This window comes from Glandiceps talaboti, chromosome 13 (assembly GCF_964340395.1).
Source record: "Glandiceps talaboti chromosome 13, keGlaTala1.1, whole genome shotgun sequence".
Lineage (NCBI taxonomy): Eukaryota > Metazoa > Hemichordata > Enteropneusta > Spengelidae > Glandiceps > Glandiceps talaboti.
The window spans coordinates 6,092,240-6,110,331 of record NC_135561.1 but is presented as its reverse complement, the minus strand read 5'-3'; the positions used below and the strand labels follow the sequence as shown (position 1 = coordinate 6,110,331).

General features: G+C 37.8%; 2 protein-coding genes across 2 annotated transcripts; both read right to left on the bottom strand.

Moving 5' to 3' along the window:
- Window positions 1-4,365, bottom strand: LOC144444976 (monocarboxylate transporter 13-like). Its single transcript, XM_078134526.1, has 5 exons — window positions 4,295-4,365; window positions 2,571-2,809; window positions 1,970-2,113; window positions 705-1,535; window positions 1-233 (listed from the first exon to the last, which is right to left on the bottom strand). The coding sequence occupies exons 1-5, from the start codon at window positions 4,336-4,338 to the stop codon at window positions 1-3; spliced, it is 1,491 nt and encodes a 496-aa protein (XP_077990652.1). The 5' UTR covers window positions 4,339-4,365.
- Window positions 4,366-8,270: 3,905 nt separating this feature from the next.
- Window positions 8,271-13,877, bottom strand: LOC144444975 (cytochrome P450 2U1-like). Its single transcript, XM_078134525.1, has 4 exons — window positions 13,493-13,877; window positions 11,907-12,384; window positions 9,307-9,794; window positions 8,271-8,469 (listed from the first exon to the last, which is right to left on the bottom strand). Exons 1-4 carry the CDS (start codon window positions 13,812-13,814, stop codon window positions 8,291-8,293), a joined length of 1,467 nt encoding a protein of 488 aa, XP_077990651.1. The 5' UTR covers window positions 13,815-13,877; the 3' UTR covers window positions 8,271-8,290.
- Between the last annotated feature and the right edge of the window lie 4,215 nt (window positions 13,878-18,092).

Below are 18,092 nucleotides of genomic sequence, written 5' to 3'. Positions count from 1 at the left end.
CTACAAACTTGATCGTCGTGTGTAAATTTTCGCAGGTGCTGATGCTCTGCGTTTGAGTCCGTAAAGTGGTCTGGAGTCCCTACGAATTGAGTTTGACCATGAAGCATCGCGTCTTCGCTTATCACGACAAAATAAGTGTACGACAATATACGTCATCATGACAGCACTTAACATTAGAGTAGCTCCAGCCAAAAAGTAGGAACTGTTATATTTCAGGACATCATTCAGTATATCTGTGAAAATAATGAAACTGTGAATAGGTGTAGTCTGAGAAGATGTTGGCTGTCGGCGACATTTTTATATAACTAATTTATAAACTATTTGGAAGACAATTTACACAGACTGCTCTTTACTTCTGGATATATAGGCTCTCGGAACTCTGACACGTCTACATCCCCCAAGGTGGTGACGTTAGCTTAGAGTAGTTGATTTGGACTGTTGCCCACAATTCTTGCTGTATTGATGGGTTGTGGGTAATAGCCCAAATCAATGACAAGCATAGAATCTAGGCTGGGATGGGATGAAGAAGAGTTGGAGTTCCCCGAGCGTATATTTCCAAAGCTAAGTTCTGTCATGCATTTTGTAGGTCGAGATTTTTTCCTATTGCAGATTTAAATTGTCTAGCGACATGAAAAACAACAGTTTGATGAGACAATCACTATTACAGACTAACCTGCTCTAGTTACTACTAATATTAAACTTACCTCCAACGCTTAGTCCTATCAATGCACCCATCCCAAACATAACCAGGCCAAGTCCTAGCGCAGTCGTGAGAGGTCGACTGTGGTGTATGGAGTATTCTGTCAAGACAATCATCAATGGGAAGTAAATACCACTAGCAATTCCAATCATCGAAACCAGTGCTAGATGTCCAGCGAACGTGCTCGCCAACGAACTGAGGAACGCGACAACAGCAACTCCGGTCAGAGAGAATCCAAACATGAATAGTTCATAAGTCGCTTCCCTGCCTCCACGTAACACTTGAAAGAGTGACGGTATTCCATGACCAAGTTGTCCGAGCATCATGCAAATACCACACGCAACAACTAACCATTTGAACTGAGAAGCAGTACTTCCGGCTTCCTTGACAACAGATATCAGATGTAGAATCAGGATGTTGTGGCCAATTCCGATCAGGAACATAACTAACAGCATAATCACGAAGAGCGGACGTTTACAACACAAGTCTCTGAATAGACCCCGGACTGTAACCAGGAAACTGGTACTGCCTTGGCTTTCCTCATCATCTTCCACGGTCTGTACCGCTGTGGATGCACCCTTGTTGGCAGGTATTGTTTTCTGGAACGGCTTATACAGTAAAACCAACCAAATCAGCTGAGCATTCAAAGAGGCAACGATAAAGAATACAGCTCGTCGACCGTATGCGGCTTTTACAGCGTTGAATAAGGACGGGAAGAAGAACATACCTATACTAGTGCCGACGAAGGTCAGAGAATTGGCAAATGTGTATTTGCGTCTGAAGTATCTGGGTAACACGCCAAGGCTAGGAGTCAATAGCATGCCATGACCAACACCTACATAGAAAAATTAAAAACAGTAAAGTTATATTGAATAAGTAGATGCCGTTAGATAAGTGTAGAAGTTAGTAATTATTCCTTCTATTTCTGTCTCGGTCTCGGTCTCTCTGTCTCTGTCTGTCTGTCTGTCTGTCTGTCCGTTTGTCTGTCTGTCTGTCTGTCTGTCTGTCTGTCTGTCTGTCTGTCTGTCTGTCTGTCTGTCTGTCTGTCTGTCTGTGTCTGTCTGTCTGTCTGTCTGTCTGTCTGTCTGTCTCTGTGACTGTCTGTCTCCGTATATTCTCTCTCTCTCTCTCTCTCTCTCTCTCTCTCTCTCTCTCTCTCTCTCTCTCTCTCTCTCTCTCTCTCTCTCTCTCTCTCTCTCTCTCTCTCTGTCTCTCTCTTGAAAGAGTATGTTCCCTTGCCCTTTAAAAAGTAAACAAAGCATCACGTACCTGTTAAAATACCATAACTGAAACATATGAAGCCAACACTTTTGGTAAATCCAGAAACAAAGAGACCAATTGTCGACAGTACAGCACCAGATACAGCCGTTGCTCGATGTCCAACTCTGTATGCTAGCCAACTTGCAAATGCACCTTTGAATTTAAAAAATGTCTAAATTGGTAGTTCGACTTTTACTATATGTAAGTTAGTGTCCGGTTTTGGAATGTTCATTTCAACATAATGTTCAACATGTGAACTCATGTACAGATATGTGAGAAAAGAGAAATAAAACAGCGGCTTTTGGCCTTGTGACAAAAAAGGAACTTCACTATATATCAACAAATCCCCATCTCTCTCCTACTCATTTAATGCCTCCTAATCAACTGTTCTCTCTCTCTCTCTCTCTCTCTCTCTCTCTCTCTCTCTCTCTCTCTCTCTCTCTCTCTCTCTCTCTCTCTCTCTCTCTCTCTCTCTCTCTCTCTCTCTCATGTCAGCCCTTTTTACTCCATCTCACTCGACTTTTTAAAAGAAATAACCAAAACTACGTCTGCCTGTGACGGAAATGAAATCCTTCACCTAATTTCTCTTCAATTCACATTTCATATTTACCTGTGACGTATACCATTACGATATTAATATACAGCATCCATTTGACGTCTACGTTTTCTTGGATGAGTTCATATTGTTGAAAGAATCCCCTTAAATCGTCAACGATCAACCACATACCGTAGTTCAGACCAACACAGAACAAAAGTACAGTGAAATTACAGAGAACGATAACCCATTTCCACCATTCCGGAGGTCCCCGTGGTAGATTTGTACTAACAGACCGCACGAATGATACTTTCCTGGAAAAAATCAAACATGCCATGCTTAGGTTTATATACTACGTGTAATGTTAATTGGTGGTCCGATGCGCATGTGCAAGACTTTTCTGTCTGTTGACGAACAAGATGCGACGTACGCGTCGCGATCACTGGTGGTTAGCTCTCTTCGATATCAATCCCAAGTTTTGGACCACTGTTTGTTGATACGCTGATTTTTGCTCATTTACATAACGCCAAAGTCCATTGTCAAAGTCCACTGCCACTTGGCGGAGGGCGGGGGGGGGGGCTGTCTTTCGTATATCATATAAAAAAAAATATTTTAAAAACGAAGATTTGTTTTAGGGTTCCCAATTACTGGCTAGGTTATCCTAGCGTGGGACCCCAAGGTGTGCGTGTATAACATCAAACAACTTATTTGTTTTCAGTTACAGCTTGAATATAAAAACAACAACCTGGTAAAGTGAAATTTGTATATATTTATTTGAAAGAATATCTTACTATAATTTGTTTAATTTATTCATTTTATTATAAAAATGACAATGGCGTCCATTTCATAACACATTTTTCTTCGAATATATATTGGGGTCCCATACGCGCGGGAGACTGAATACATTTTAACACCTTAGTATTATTTATCTTCCATCATGATTTATGTGATCATATATACAAGCAAGTAATTTATTAGTAACTACTCGAACCATTTATGTATAAATAGAAGAAAAAACAACTAGGTCTCACTGTGTAACTTTAGAGTTCAAAGGAAGTGATGAAACAAAAGGAAACCAGATTGATAAACTCCGGATTTACTAAAATATGAATGACTTTATTTTAGGATTGAACGGATGTTCTGTTCTGCTTTGTTGTCATCGACATTTTTCTCCTGTCTGTATACGTCAATAACGAAGATAGTATGTTTTACTCTGCGACCTCCATTCAAGAAATACCAACATTGATGGGATAACTACTGAGAAAATGATATCCATACGTAGCAACTAATTTTTCCTGCAGAGAAATGACTTCAGTCCACCTACTGAACAACAAGGGGCCATAGGCCGGGGTCATAGGTCAAATCGAACATTTATGCCTATGGTATTCTCGACGCGATGCGTAGCGTTCAGAACAAAACGAAACATTTATTGAGACATATATGAAGAAAATAAATTAAATGGTGCGGTGTAATCTAGCTAATCAAGTCACTTCCATTGACACCACTGGCATCATTCATGCATACATTACAATGTAACAGAAACCATATCTTCTCTAGCCTTGGAAATTTTCATTAGGAAAATCGTGATAAAATCGAGAGTGATCCCTTAATCTGGCCCCACGTTGAACATATCGTGTACGTCAAAAGTCTAAACATATCAATATGTTGTTACGGCGGGAGTTTCGTTGTTGTCTGCGCTGAGTAATGAAAGACGTTCTGGTTGCACTCTGGTAATATCATGCCAAGTATATGTGAACATATTCTACAACAACCAACTCTGCCAGTCTCTAGAAACTTACTTTCTGGTTGTGTTGGATCTATTCACATCTCTTTGGTTCGGCATTCTTCAGTTAGCTGCACTAGATGGTTAGGTCGACGTTATCTCGTCAAATCCGTGAACTCACTTTGTTCTGCTGATCGCTTTCAGTGCCTGATATACTCGTTGTCAGTGGACCGGTTCAACTCGGGACTCTCCAATAGAGCGAAAATAATACGACCTTTGATTGAACCCGGAACATCAAATATAGCATTGATGCGTCGCATGACATATGCTTTTAGTATGTGAAACGGAAGGACGACTTTTCATGTTTTTATTTATGAGAAAATATTACAAAATTTGATAAAAACATACATACATACATACATACATACATACATACATACATACATACATACATACATGATACCAGAGAAAGGGGATAAGCCCAATCAAGGACTTTTGATGAAACTTCCAAAACGCGCAGCTTCAAATTATAAATACTAACCAGACTATGTCAACTTCCATAACTATTACAATTAAAATGTATGTGTTTGATTTTAAAGTACGGACGTACATTGTTAACACATCAAGTTTCATAGACAAGATTATCATATTAAAAGACAAAACTACATTGTATATACACAAGATAACGTTAGGGTTTCTTATACAAGCATACAACATGTAGACTATGTAATAACTATGTAGAAACTCTGAGATCACATAAAGTTAAGTTGTGACACACTGACACCACAAGATTTATCACCACAATGACATTACAAACGACTGGAGATGATTTATTACGTTATAGGGTCAAATTTGACTAGACTGAATTCCACAGTTGTTGATAAACAGAGCAATAAAATATATATAACACGACTGTGCTCTTCCAAACGGTACAAGTCTGAAGACGCCATAGCTGTACTATAAACGCTTGCATGTTTTGATGTACATGTATTTGTGCATATATAGAAACAGCTCTATCGGTTAGGGGCAACCTTAGAACCTAGTCTCGACGCCATGCAAATTTGAAACAATAAAGTTATATAATATCAAAAAGAGTGTAAACTATTCAGTGTTGATGGTATGTGGTCTGTTTTCAGTCAATCCTGCCATGTTACATTCACCATTTGATTGATAGTTAACTATTAAATCTAAATCGCAACATGAGTTTTTAATGTTCATTATTCTTGAACACATGAAATGTTTATTGCTGTAACAATTATATTAATTAAAATATATTGTGTACACACACAATGAAACAAATATCTAAATAATGTACTAGGGGTTTGTAAGTTATCAGAGTATAAGTATTAATAACTAATGTATTAATAGACTAAGATATGGGATTTAATCTGTGACAACTATTACACCTCCAGGGGCTGGTAAACAAAATATAGCGTGGTGATATGATATATGGTATATCAAAATGATTCACAATGTGCTATCAATTTACCAACAGTGTAATTACATTGTAATGGTCATGTAACTTGATAAGGTTTTATATTGGATATATGAATGGATGGATGGATGGATGGATAGATAGATGAATGGATAGATGGATGGATGGATGGATGGATGGATGAATGCATGCATGCATGCATGGATAGATGCATGGATGGATGGATGGATGGATGGATGGATGGATGGATGAATGAATGCATACATACATACATACATACATACATACATACATACATACATACATACATACATACATACATACATATCATACATACATACATACATACATACATACATACATACATGCATGGATGCATGTTTGGATGAATGGAATGAATGAATGAATGAATGAATAAATAAATAAATAAATAAATAAATAAATAAATAAATGCATACATGCATGGATGCATGAATGGATGAATGAATGAATGAATGAATGTTGTATGCATGGATGGATGAATGAACGAATGCATGCATGCGTGCATGTATGCATCAATGAATGCATGCATGCATGCATGCATGGATGGATGGATGGATGGATGGATGAATGAATGAATGAATACATGCATGGACGAATGCATGCGTGGATGAATGCATGGATACATGCATGGATGGATGGACTACACATTCTTTAGTGTAGACGAGTTGAATGGTGACCCTGTTAACAAAAACTTCTAACTAAAGGTTATTGAACAAATTCAATTTTGACCTTGAAAATGAAGGTTAAGGTCAGAAGTATGTCAAATAATAAGCTTACCTCTATTGATGTGCGGATACACGTTTGAATGATGTCTCTGGGTATAAAAGGTATTGGAAAATAGCTATTTGACCTTGAAGGTGAAGGTCAAAGGCAAAACTTTGTGTCCAGCTTAAAAGCATACTTCGATCACATTGGTGCAGATGCTTAATTTGTGTGCCTAGATACAAAACTTCATAAGTTTTTGAGCGATTTGTTATTTGATCTTCATGATAGAGTGAAGGTCAGTGGTCGAGGTTTGAATAGAAAACTTTGGTAATATGAGTGTAGACACAGGAATGTATTCAATTTTATGAATTATGGTAGGATGAATTTCGGCAATTTGATAATGGAAATGTCGGTCAAGGTCAAAACTTCATTCTTACTATTATAATGTCCGTGGACACTTGACTGGTGAATGTTTAGTAAACTTTTGGCGATATAAGACAGGGTGTGTATTTTAAGATAAAAACGTCAAAGTCGCAAAATTAATTCATGTGCATATGAACCCTTATAGTGTTTAACATTTGTGCCATGTTTGGTTGAACATGACTCATCCAGCTTTTAGAGATATAGTAAGTTAGTAAGTAAGTAATTTTATTATAGTGACATGAGGTAATAAAATACCTCCCAGCCCATCGGATTTATAAGTCACATTGAACAAAAAAGGATACATTCACAATATAGAGAGGTTAGAGTGAAAAAAAGGAAGTACATACAGTGTGAGATTTTTTTTTCTTTAACTAACATACAACATTTCATTCCGTCTTAAAAAGGCGGCTTCACTGAATTTTGCTGTATTCCTAACCTGATTTGTCAACAAGTACTTTAATTTCTCATTGTCTGACAGTGTGATGTCTTCGGTGTTATTTTCCGTGTTAATATAAGTATTACGTATTCCATCATAAAGACTGCAATAAAGTGAATCTCATTTTCTATAGCGTTTTGGTTACAAAATACACAAAGTCTATCGCCCACTGGTTCGTTTCTATATTTCCCAGTTTCTAAACGTAGTGGTAAAACCCCTGATCGAAACTTTGCCATAAAAGATCGCTGACTTCGTGAAAGACTCATAGAAACGTATGGTTCAGTCATATAATTATCTTTGAAAATGACACTTGTTGTTCTACTAAGGATAAATCAAGAGGAAAAAGAACATCAAAATATGCATTTAAATTCAACTCATCAAGAAGTTTACAAATTTCCGAAGACCAATTACAGTAATTAAGTGAAAAGTCCCAAAGAAATATTATCTTAGTTAGTCTGTTCTCGTTCAATTGCATTAGACGGTTCCAATATCCGACCATAGCAATATGTCTGCGAATTCTGCAAGAATTCCAGCCAGTATCCCCAGTAACAGCATGTATAGGCGTAAATCTATGAACCCCAAGATAAAACCGAAGGGCCCTGTTCTGCACCATATCACATTTTTCATGTTTACTAAAACCCCATACTCCAGAACAATAGTCAAGAATAGGTGCCACACACGAGTCGTAAAGTTTCGTGTAGGTAAACAACCCCCATATTTTTCAATATTTTAAACTTACTATTAACAGCTCCCAGGGCTCTACTGGCTGACTGAGCGAGAGTTGCAGACGCAACAGAAAAATCTAAATGTTCATTCAAAACAATACCAAGGTATTTGTAATTATCAACATAATTCAGAACATCTTGCCCTATATTAAACTGATATAGTTGACCAGGGATATACGGACAGACATGGGTCATTCCTATAGTCCCCTCCCCCCCCCCGCTCTTCGCCGTGTACTTAATAAACATGAAATAAAGGAGTATTTCAGCAAAATTATCTCCATCATTCTTGAACACTTCTCATGTTCTTCAACGCTTCAGAATGCATACGTTGTAAGGTTTAGGCGAACAGATTAGTCCATTCACTCGTTCTGTTGTCGGCGGTGGCGTACCATTGGGCAATTTGAATGTATAATGCTGCATCAAGGTAGTAAAGAACAGAAACAACTCCATCTTAGCCATCTGTAATCCTAGGCATATCCTGGGACCTAGTATATAAAAATACAAATGTCATAAGCTAAAATAGGTAGTTTGTTTTCTATTTTATCTGCATATAAACTCAAATGTGTTTTCAAAACCTATCAAAATCGTTTAAAAAGTACACTTGATTGTTTGTCTGTTTGTTTGTCTGTTTGTCTGTCTGTCTGTCTGTCTGTCTGTCTGTCTGTCTGTCTGTCTGTCTGTCTAACTACATTGTTCCAAACCAACATATACATATATGGAGATGGTCATTTAATATGTGCATGTAAAATGTTATTGCATGTATTACCCTTTTTCTTGCTTTCAACGTGACTCTGTGTTTGTGTACATCCGGGCGTTTTTATGTTAGGAGTGGGAAAACCTGGAGGGACATGTAGGGGGAATTGTTCAATGACATCCGTATTTGTCTAAACAATTAACGTTTCATAAACTATAACTTAAGAAAGAATAGGGGAATACACCAAGACCCATTCACCTGTCTGCGCCATATCATTTGTAGTCTGTTTACTGTACTGTTTTGTTACGTGTATTTACTTAACTAATTCCTTTTCCTCACTTGATATTTCAATTTTATTTTATTTTCGACTTCTGGCAAAAAAATATGTCTGTATTGATTCACATTGTTACATGTAATCGTTAGCTGTCGTCCCTCCTTGCCGGCCCTCGTATCCAACACCATTCTTGATTACCGTTGGATACTTGGGCAAGGCAGTGTAACAGCTAATGATGTCTCACAACAGCGCAGTAAACAGCAGGCTATATTTTTTGGTGCAATCTTGCCCTTGAGACATTTATCGTGGTAAATAGAGTAGTGAGGGACAATTCTGAATCAAACTGAAACTTACCCATGCTAAATGGTATAAACTCTTCTTTCTCCATAACATTACCATCCTCTCCAATAAACCTCTCTGGCTGAAATACCTCTGGATCTGGCCAAAGTGTAGGATCGTTTAGGACTGCCCACAGATTTGGTATGATGTATGTATCCTTTGGAATGAGGTAACCACGCAGAGTGACATCGGCTGTCGTGGAATGTGGTACGGAGAGTGGTATAACAGCGCTTAAACGTTGAACTTCATAGATGGTGGCTTCGGTGTATGGTAGTCGCTTTCTGTCAGTCATACTTGGAGAAGTTTCACGTCCAAGAACTCCATCGATTTCCCTTTGTACGTTTTGTTGAATTTCAAGATTCATAGCCATGTAAAGAATTGCCCAACTCAGAGTAGAAGCAGTTGTGTCTGAACCGGCAGCAAACAATTCAGAAATGAGAATAATCAAGGTTTCTTCATCCATGGTTGTTTCGACGCCATTTTGTTTTCTTGACGTCATTTCCCTGTTAAAGAATTTGAAAAAAGAGCTCTATGAGTTTCTTATGTGACAAGTCTGTATCATTTACCCGTAGACAATCGCAGCTAACGAATTCGTTAGCTGCGATTGCCTTCGAAGGCTGGGTGATTTAGCCGAGTATATGCTAGGTAAATTATTTATGCACTGAGTTCGGAATGAATACAAAACAAGACTCTGAAATACGCTAAACACGCTAAAGGACTGGCCATATTCCTAGGCCTAGACAGGTCGGTGGATTTGTGGTGGTGGTGGGGGTCATCCACTTTTTGGAAGAAGGGTTCATCCTGTTTTGAAAAATAATGAATGGGGTGGTGTTGTCTTTTGGATTGTGATGGTGGAACAATTCATTTACAATGAGGAATGTCACCCAGTGTTTGGAGTTCGAAGAATGGTCATCCTGTTTTGAAAATAATGAATGGGGTGGGGGTGTGAGGGTTATTGTTGTGTTTTGGATTGTGGTGGAAGAACAATTCCTTTCTACAATGGCATGGTCGTGTCTGAATTGTGGTAATTTTTGTGTCTCCATTTCTTACCTAGACGTTGATATTCACCTAGAGTGATGCCTAGATGTCTAACTGAGTATGCATAAATTATCTCCGACACTAGTGTCTCTACATATCTAGTAATTCCTGTTAAAACAAATTCAAATTAGCTTTTCGAAGCTGTTAAATTATTACCCTAAAAATTGCCATAAGACAGCCAGAAATCCCAAGCGCTTCTAGGGGGAGATACCCTATAGGACCCATCCCAACCCAGACGAGTGGGGCACGCAGTCAACCAACGATAAGATGCACCTTCTACTGCCATGATGTTATGAAACCTTTCCTGGACATTTCAACCTATGTATACAGATGAATTTCTAATGTTAGATGACACTGTGTTTTTAAAGCTGTGAAATTATTGCCCAACAGGCTATGCAAAGCTTTATTAAGGCAATGTTAATGATAATAATTTCACTCTTAGAGTAAAATACCCTCACACTCTGTGATCTTCCACTACCAATAGCCATCAGATGTGCTGACCTTATACTAAAATGATGTCATTTATTTTTTACAGAACACCTATATATAAGGAGTGGTGCCTGATATAGGATAATGTTGTCTTGTAAGGCTGGGAATTATTGCCTAAAACGATCTGGATAGCCTAAAAATTATCTTTAAGTACCTGAAAACGACAGAACTTCTATAAGAGACCCGTCCTACACCCAATGAGAGATGGAAACATATCATACATTTTATTTCAAACTCTTTCCCTAGCTTTACTATCAAGATGCTATTAATCGCAAACTGGTGCTGTCCTGTAGAGTATTTAATAGGTGAGACATAGTCAAACAGACGGTCCACTCTCTGGGTCACAATGGAATTGCCTGACTTGAGTGTTAGAAATAAGTGATAGGGAGTCAGCCTATTTTGGTTTTTACAGAGAGAGGGAGTGAGAGACTTTTTGTCTGTCCGATAGAAATATCCCCATCTTGTCGGAGAAAATGATGAGTCCCTAAAGGGTTATGTTCACTTTGCCAGGGGTGTAGATGACTAATTTTGAATTCCTTAAGGTTGAGAGGGATTGATTTAGTACAGCTACTTGCACTTCTCATGACACGAGGAGAACATCAATATCTGCATCAACTGTGCCATAAATTGGACCGCACCATAACGAATAAATGTTTTTTGTAACATTTACAATTAAATAGAAGGTATATGTTAGCAATCAAAATGGATTTGAATGAATGCTGTCAGCACAAGAGCTAGTAACGATTTAGTATTGGCCACTGTGTGCTTACAGGCTGGTGTTCATTTCGCCGATTTTTATATACAATTTCAGACCACTATATTTATAGTCTCTGTTACCCAGACTCTCACCACTTGGGGCTCTACTAAGAGACTACCCAGGCGAGAGTCTCGTAGTAGAGCCCCAGCGGTGAGAGTCTGGGTAATCTAGATTACTATATTACTACAGTGGTCTCAAATAAAGTGAAATATCGTATATTTAACAATATCAGTCGACGTTTTGTTGATTTACAAACAAATGGTGTAGTACATATGGCAGAATGCATGTAGTGTCTATGTGTTCATCGACATATTAGTTAAATATGACCTACTTCAGATATGAATCCATCAGGTCTCTTGGTTTAGATTTGGAGCGAAATGTTTTCCAATGGTCCGTTATAATAGAACCTATGAAATCCTGGAGACGTTGCCGTGCATCGGACATGAATGTATGAGTTTTATTAACGCCTGGTATGAATCGAAGAAATGGTAGAAATGCTGCGACTGCTGTATTTCCCGTTTGAGCTAGTGAATTCTTAACAATCTGGTTCAATTTTACGAATGACGGGTCGTCGTAGGTGTAACGCTTTCCAAATGAAATTGAACAAATGACATTGGTCGTTGCAAGATTTAGACCGAGCGATGGATCCATTGCATTTCCTTTATGGTCATCAAAAATAGTCAGTAATTGGTTAGCTTCATCCATAATCTTGTCTTCCAGTACTGCCTTACCCATGCCAAAATCCCGAAGCGTGGATAAAGCAAAACGTCTATGTTCTTTCCATGAAGCGTTGTATGCTCTAACCACACCTGAAAAAACAGGTTATGTGTATGTCTTGACTATTAATTCATTGTATATGTGTAGGTTGTCAACATGTTTGCGTTTCATTTAAAGACAGTTATTGACAAAGATATACATACATACATACATACATATCGATACAAACTTCCAGGCACCTTTGACCCCTTATTAGGCTCACGTGTCCTGTAAGGTCACGTGTGCTGAATAGTGGGTCAATCTGTTGACAAAGACTGAAGTGTACAGTCGAAAATTTCAGGTAAATTTTCTAGTTGTGTTTGGAACAAAAGTTCAAATTGAATACTATACATACATATCATATAATTGATAAATAACCAATCTTTGGCAAGAATGTCTCATCTATTTGATGGTCACAGAAGGAGAAATTTCACGTTAGGTTCAAGTCGAGCTCACAAGGAGAAATCTCACGTTTGGCTCAAACCTATATTTGAGATAATTGTCCAGATGGGCTTTTCCGTCCAATATTTATGGGTGACCCTAAAACGAATGACAACCCGAATGACGGAAAACGAATGACAGCATTTCTAGTATGTAAACAGTGGAATGACACCCTTTTCTACATTCAGTTACTTGAAGGACACCCTCTGCACTGTAAAACGAGTGGAATGACAGCCGCCACTCTATAAAATAAGTGGAATGACAGCATTTTCAATGCTTTGGAACTGGAATGACAGTATTTCCAGTATGTAAACAGTGGAATGGCACACCTTTCTACATTCAGTTAGTCGAATGACAACCTCTGAACTGTACATCCAGTGGAATGACAGCCACCACTCTATAAAATAAGTGGAATGACAGTACGTAATTGCAACGCTTTGAAACTGGAATGACAACATTTCCAGTATGTAAACAGTGGAATGACATCCTTTTCTACATTCAGTTAGTTGAATGACACCCTCTTCACTGTAAAACAAGTGGAATGACAGCCGCCACTCTATAGCATAAGTGGATTGACAGCATTTCCAATGCTTTGAAACTGGAATGACAACATTTCTTTCACCATATGAGCAAAATATTTCGTACTCCCTCCCCTCAGACTATCAGAATTTTCCAAGCCCCCTTCGCAGCTCAAAAAACATAATGTGACACTATGTTTACCTTTGTCCAAACGAAATATTCGCTTGATGTTCGTAGGTCGGCCATTGAAGTAGTCTGCTCGTTTGACCAGAGCTTCCTTGATGACATCATAACTATTTAGGACAACTACCAGATAGCTTCCTAACATAATACTGTAGACATCGCCATACTTCCTACCAAGCTCAGTCAGAGTAATATCCATCTGTTTACCAGCTAGGAATGGAAGTGAACCAAGAATAGGCCATCCAGTTGGTCCTGGGGGCAGGTTTGGTCTACGCCATCGCGAAATGAAAAATGCTATAAGAAGTATGATTGTTGCTAGCAAAATTGCAGCCATGTTCATGGACCTTGACAATACACTGAAGGCTAAACTGTGACACTTAATGAAATCAAAATGTTTCGGTCATACGACTTATGTCCATTAAAATTCACCTTTAGCTTTACCTAGCTTTTGTCTGTAGGTGAGACACACTGTTGTTACACGTCATGGCTAAGGGGAGAACCACTTGATTTCTGGAGGGGGAGTTATTTTGGTGGAAAATTGTCGGTAGGTGAAGGAGAAAAAAAATAATTTGATCCCAAAATGGCTTGAGAAAAAATAATTGTTCCATTAGACAGAAGTAAAAATATAATTGATGTGCTTCAAAATTGGTAACTGAGAAACAAAATTGCATTACTGGAAAAAATAATTTGATGCAGGACAGACAATAGATAAACAAGTCATTGAAAATGACATAGTTCCCACTATGATTGGGTTTTACGGAACTGGCAGTTTATGTTGTCATTTTCAAACCTGGTTAATGTTGTTTGGCCTCATATGGTTGTTTTTTATATCATTACTCTATTCAAGCATGTCTGAGTTATGGCTTTGAACATGGAAAATTCGCAAACAAAATGGCTGCCACGCAGCCATATCGGATCGTATCATGACAACAATGAATATGCACATGTATGTCATATAACACTGTAATAATAGCAACTTTGAATGAGATCTGTTCACGCATGTCTGAGTTATGGCTTGGGACAGGGAAAATTCGCAAACAAAATGGCTGCTAGGCGGCCATATTGGATCATATCATAAAACAAATTGACGTGCATATGTATGCCATAGTATGTTGCCCCTATACCAAGTTTGAAAAAAATCGGTACAGGCCTCTCCAAGAAATGGCTGTGGACAGACGGACGGACGGACGGACGGATGCATGGACGCACGGACAGACAGAACCCAACCCATAAGTCCCCGTCCGGACTTCGTCCGGCGGGGACTAAAAACTTGTGTCACAGAGCCTGGATGGGGAAAATATTTGCTGCCATACCCACTTCCTCCCCCACCCACAGAAATCAAATGGTTCTCCCCTAAACTACTGACAATACGATTATTATGGGATATGCGTCCTCGAGAGGTCTTAAAGTTAAAAGATCAAGGCAACAAGGTCTCACTGTACCATGAGAATAAACAAGAGACGTGCAAATAATGTGCAGATAAATCAACGTCATACAAACCAACCCCAGTCATTACATCATAAGCTGGCAGATACTGCTCAGTCAGTCAGTTAACAAATCATTGGGTTTATCGATAAACGACAAAAAATTAATTGCATCCACATGTCAGGATAAAAAGATTTATTTTCTATGTGACCGCAATTTGTGAAAGTTGATTGTACTCCGAGACCGGTACCACAATGGCAATACGAAATGGAGCTGGATTCACTTTTATCATGGTCCTGTTACGATCCAGAAATATCATATTTGGAATTTTGGCATGTTTTACCTAAATTAACGTAAAATTCACATTTGTACTACTTACTCACAAACGGGAGCTAACAACAGCAAGATCAAATAATATGTTGATTTATCTACTAATCCTGTACTAATTGCATTTATCTCTAGTAGCTAACAAATGTCAAGTGTTTTGATTAAACAACATAGATTAGTACTTGTAAACAAGATAACTTGTTGATTACCGAATTCAAATTAATACTTAATTTTTCAATTTTCTTAATTTACATATGGCATGATTTTGAATCTCAATCTTAAATATTCTAGTGGAAAGTTCACCATGTCTTGTAGAACAATGAAGCTGGGTGAGAGATCATTTATTTATAGCAAACTATGTTTACAATAATGACATCACCATAATTCCAAGGTGACAACTAGAACTTATATGTGAGGGACATGGAGAAATAAACTTTACTCTTAGATTTTGATTAGGGTGACCTTTTTTTTGTTTCTCATCTCATCTCCAGTGGAATAGTCAGGCGGGGCGGGCGGGCGAAATAAAAAAGGGGGGGGGGCAAGAAAAAAAATCTGTATTTTTTCAGTTCTGTTCTCTGTCCTTTCTGTCCTGTCTGTCTCTCTACATTTTCCTTTCTCTTCTCTTTATTAAATCCTTGTTACAGGTCTCTTTCCTTCATTTTAGCAAGGTTGACAAGTCCGTAGAACAACTTTGTAAGAAGATAATTACTTATCATCCTGATGGGTGAATATCTGTAGCCATGAACTATTGTGTGATTTTATCAGGAGTACTAATACATTCGTCCTATTAATCAAAGTGGCATTGACATCGCTAACAATTTTTTCAAGTTATCCAATTTGAACTTTAGTATGTAACTTTTTGAAACACTTACGTGATTGTCATCAGTGTGCTAGAAGATTTTTCATTTATATAAATCATTACTTCTATGAAACATTTTTCTTCAGTGTGAACTTGTCAAAATAATCCACCAGATAACATGTAAACATTTCTAGAACTCAGAACTCCTTCGGGATTACTGTTTAAAAGTCATTAAAAGTAATAATGTAAACATCGGAACGTCTTCCAAGGTCATGCACGTCATGGGTCATGAAACGCATTACCATTACGGAGTAATAATAATAGCATAGTTCGATCACATTGGTGCAGATGCTTAATTTGTGTGCCTAGATACAAAACTTCATAAGTTTTGGAGCGATTTGTTATTTGATCTTCATGATAGAGGTCAAGGTCAGTGGTCGAGGTTTGAATAGAAAACTTTGGTAATATGAGTGTAGACACAGGAATGTATTCAATTTTATGAATTATGGTAGGATGAATTTCGGCAATTTGATAATGAAAATGTCAGTCAAGGTCAAAACTTCATTCTTACTATTATAATGTCCGTGGACACTTGACTGGTGAATGTTTAGTAAACTTTGGCGATATGACAGAATGTGTATGTTATGATAAAAACGTCAAAGTCGCAAAATTAACTGATGTGCATATGCACCCTATAGTGTTTAACATTTGTGCCATGTTTGGTTGAACATGACTCATCCAGCTTTCAGAGATATAGTAAGTAAGTAAGTAAGTAATTTTATTATAGTGACATGAGGTAATAAAATTCCTCCCAGCCCATCGGGATTATAAGTCACCTTGAACAAAAAAAGATACATTCACAATATAGAGAGGTTATAGCAAAAAAAAAGGAAGTACATACAGTGTGAGAATTTTTTCTTTCTTTAACTAACATACAACATTTCATTCCGTCTTAAAAAGGCGGAATTTTGCTATATTCCTAACCTGATTTGACACCAAGTACTTTAATTTCTCATTGTCTGACAGTGTGATGTATTCGGTGTTATTTTCCGTGTTAATATAAGTATTACGTATTCCATCATAAAGACTGCAATAAAGTGAATCTCATTTTCTATAGCGTTTTGGTTACAAAATACACAAAGTCTATCTCCCACTGGTTCGTTTCTATATTTCCCAGTTTCTAAACGTATTGGTAAAACCCCTGATCGAAACTTTGCCATAAAAGATCGCTGACTTCGTGAAAGACCCATAGAAACGTATGGTTCAGTCATATAATTATCTTTGAAAATGACACTTGACGAAGCTTAACTTTTTCGCTGATATTTCTGACCCAAACTAATTGATGCTGATGACGTAAATGTTGTTCTACTAAGGATAAATCAAGAGGAAAAAGAACATCAAAATATGCATTTAAATTCAACTCATCAAGAAGTTTACAAATTTCCGAAGACCAATTACAGTAATTAAGTGAAAAGTCCCAAAGAAATATTATCTTAGTTAGTCTGTTCTCGTTCAATTGGATTAGACGGTTCCAATATCCGACCATAGCAATATGTCTGCGAATTCTGCAAGATTTCCAGCCAGTATCCCCAGTAACAGCATGTATAGGCGTAAATCTATGAACCCCAAGATAAAACCGAACGGCCCTGTTCTGCACCATATCACATTTTTCATGTTTACTAAAACCCCATACTCCAGAACAATAGTCAAGAATATGTGCCACACACGAGTCGTAAAGTTTCGTGTAGGTAAAAAAAAACCCATATTTTTCAATATTTTAAACTTACTATTAACAGCTCCCAGGGCTCTACTGGCTGACTGAGTGAGAGTTGCAGACGTAACAGAAAAATCTAAATGTTCATTCAAAACAATACCAAGGTATTTGTAATTATCAACATAATTCAGAACATCTTGCCCTATATTAAACTGATATAGTTGACCAGGGATATACGGACAGACATGGGTCATTCCTATAGTCCCCTCCCCCCCCCCCTCCCCCCGCTCTTCGCCGTGTACTTAATAAACGTGAAATAAAGGAGTATTTCAGCAAAATTATCTCCATCATTC

Coding starts and splice junctions, on each gene's coding strand:
- LOC144444975 (XM_078134525.1), bottom strand. CDS start 13,814: ATGAACATGGCTGCAATTTTGCTAGCAACAATCATACTTCTTATAGCA. Junction 12,385..13,492: donor AATATTTCGTTTGGACAAAG/GTAAACATAGTG, acceptor CTGTTTTTTCAG/GTGTGGTTAGAGCATACAAC. Junction 8,470..9,306: donor GTTTATACCATTTAGCATGG/GTAAGTTTCAGT, acceptor TTTATATACTAG/GTCCCAGGATATGCCTAGGA.
- LOC144444976 (XM_078134526.1), bottom strand. CDS start 4,338: ATGCCGAACCAAAGAGATGTGAATAGATCCAACACAACCAGAAA. Junction 2,114..2,570: donor CGTAATGGTATACGTCACAG/GTAAATATGAAA, acceptor TTAAATTCAAAG/GTGCATTTGCAAGTTGGCTA. Junction 234..704: donor GATAGGACTAAGCGTTGGAG/GTAAGTTTAATA, acceptor TTATTTTCACAG/ATATACTGAATGATGTCCTG.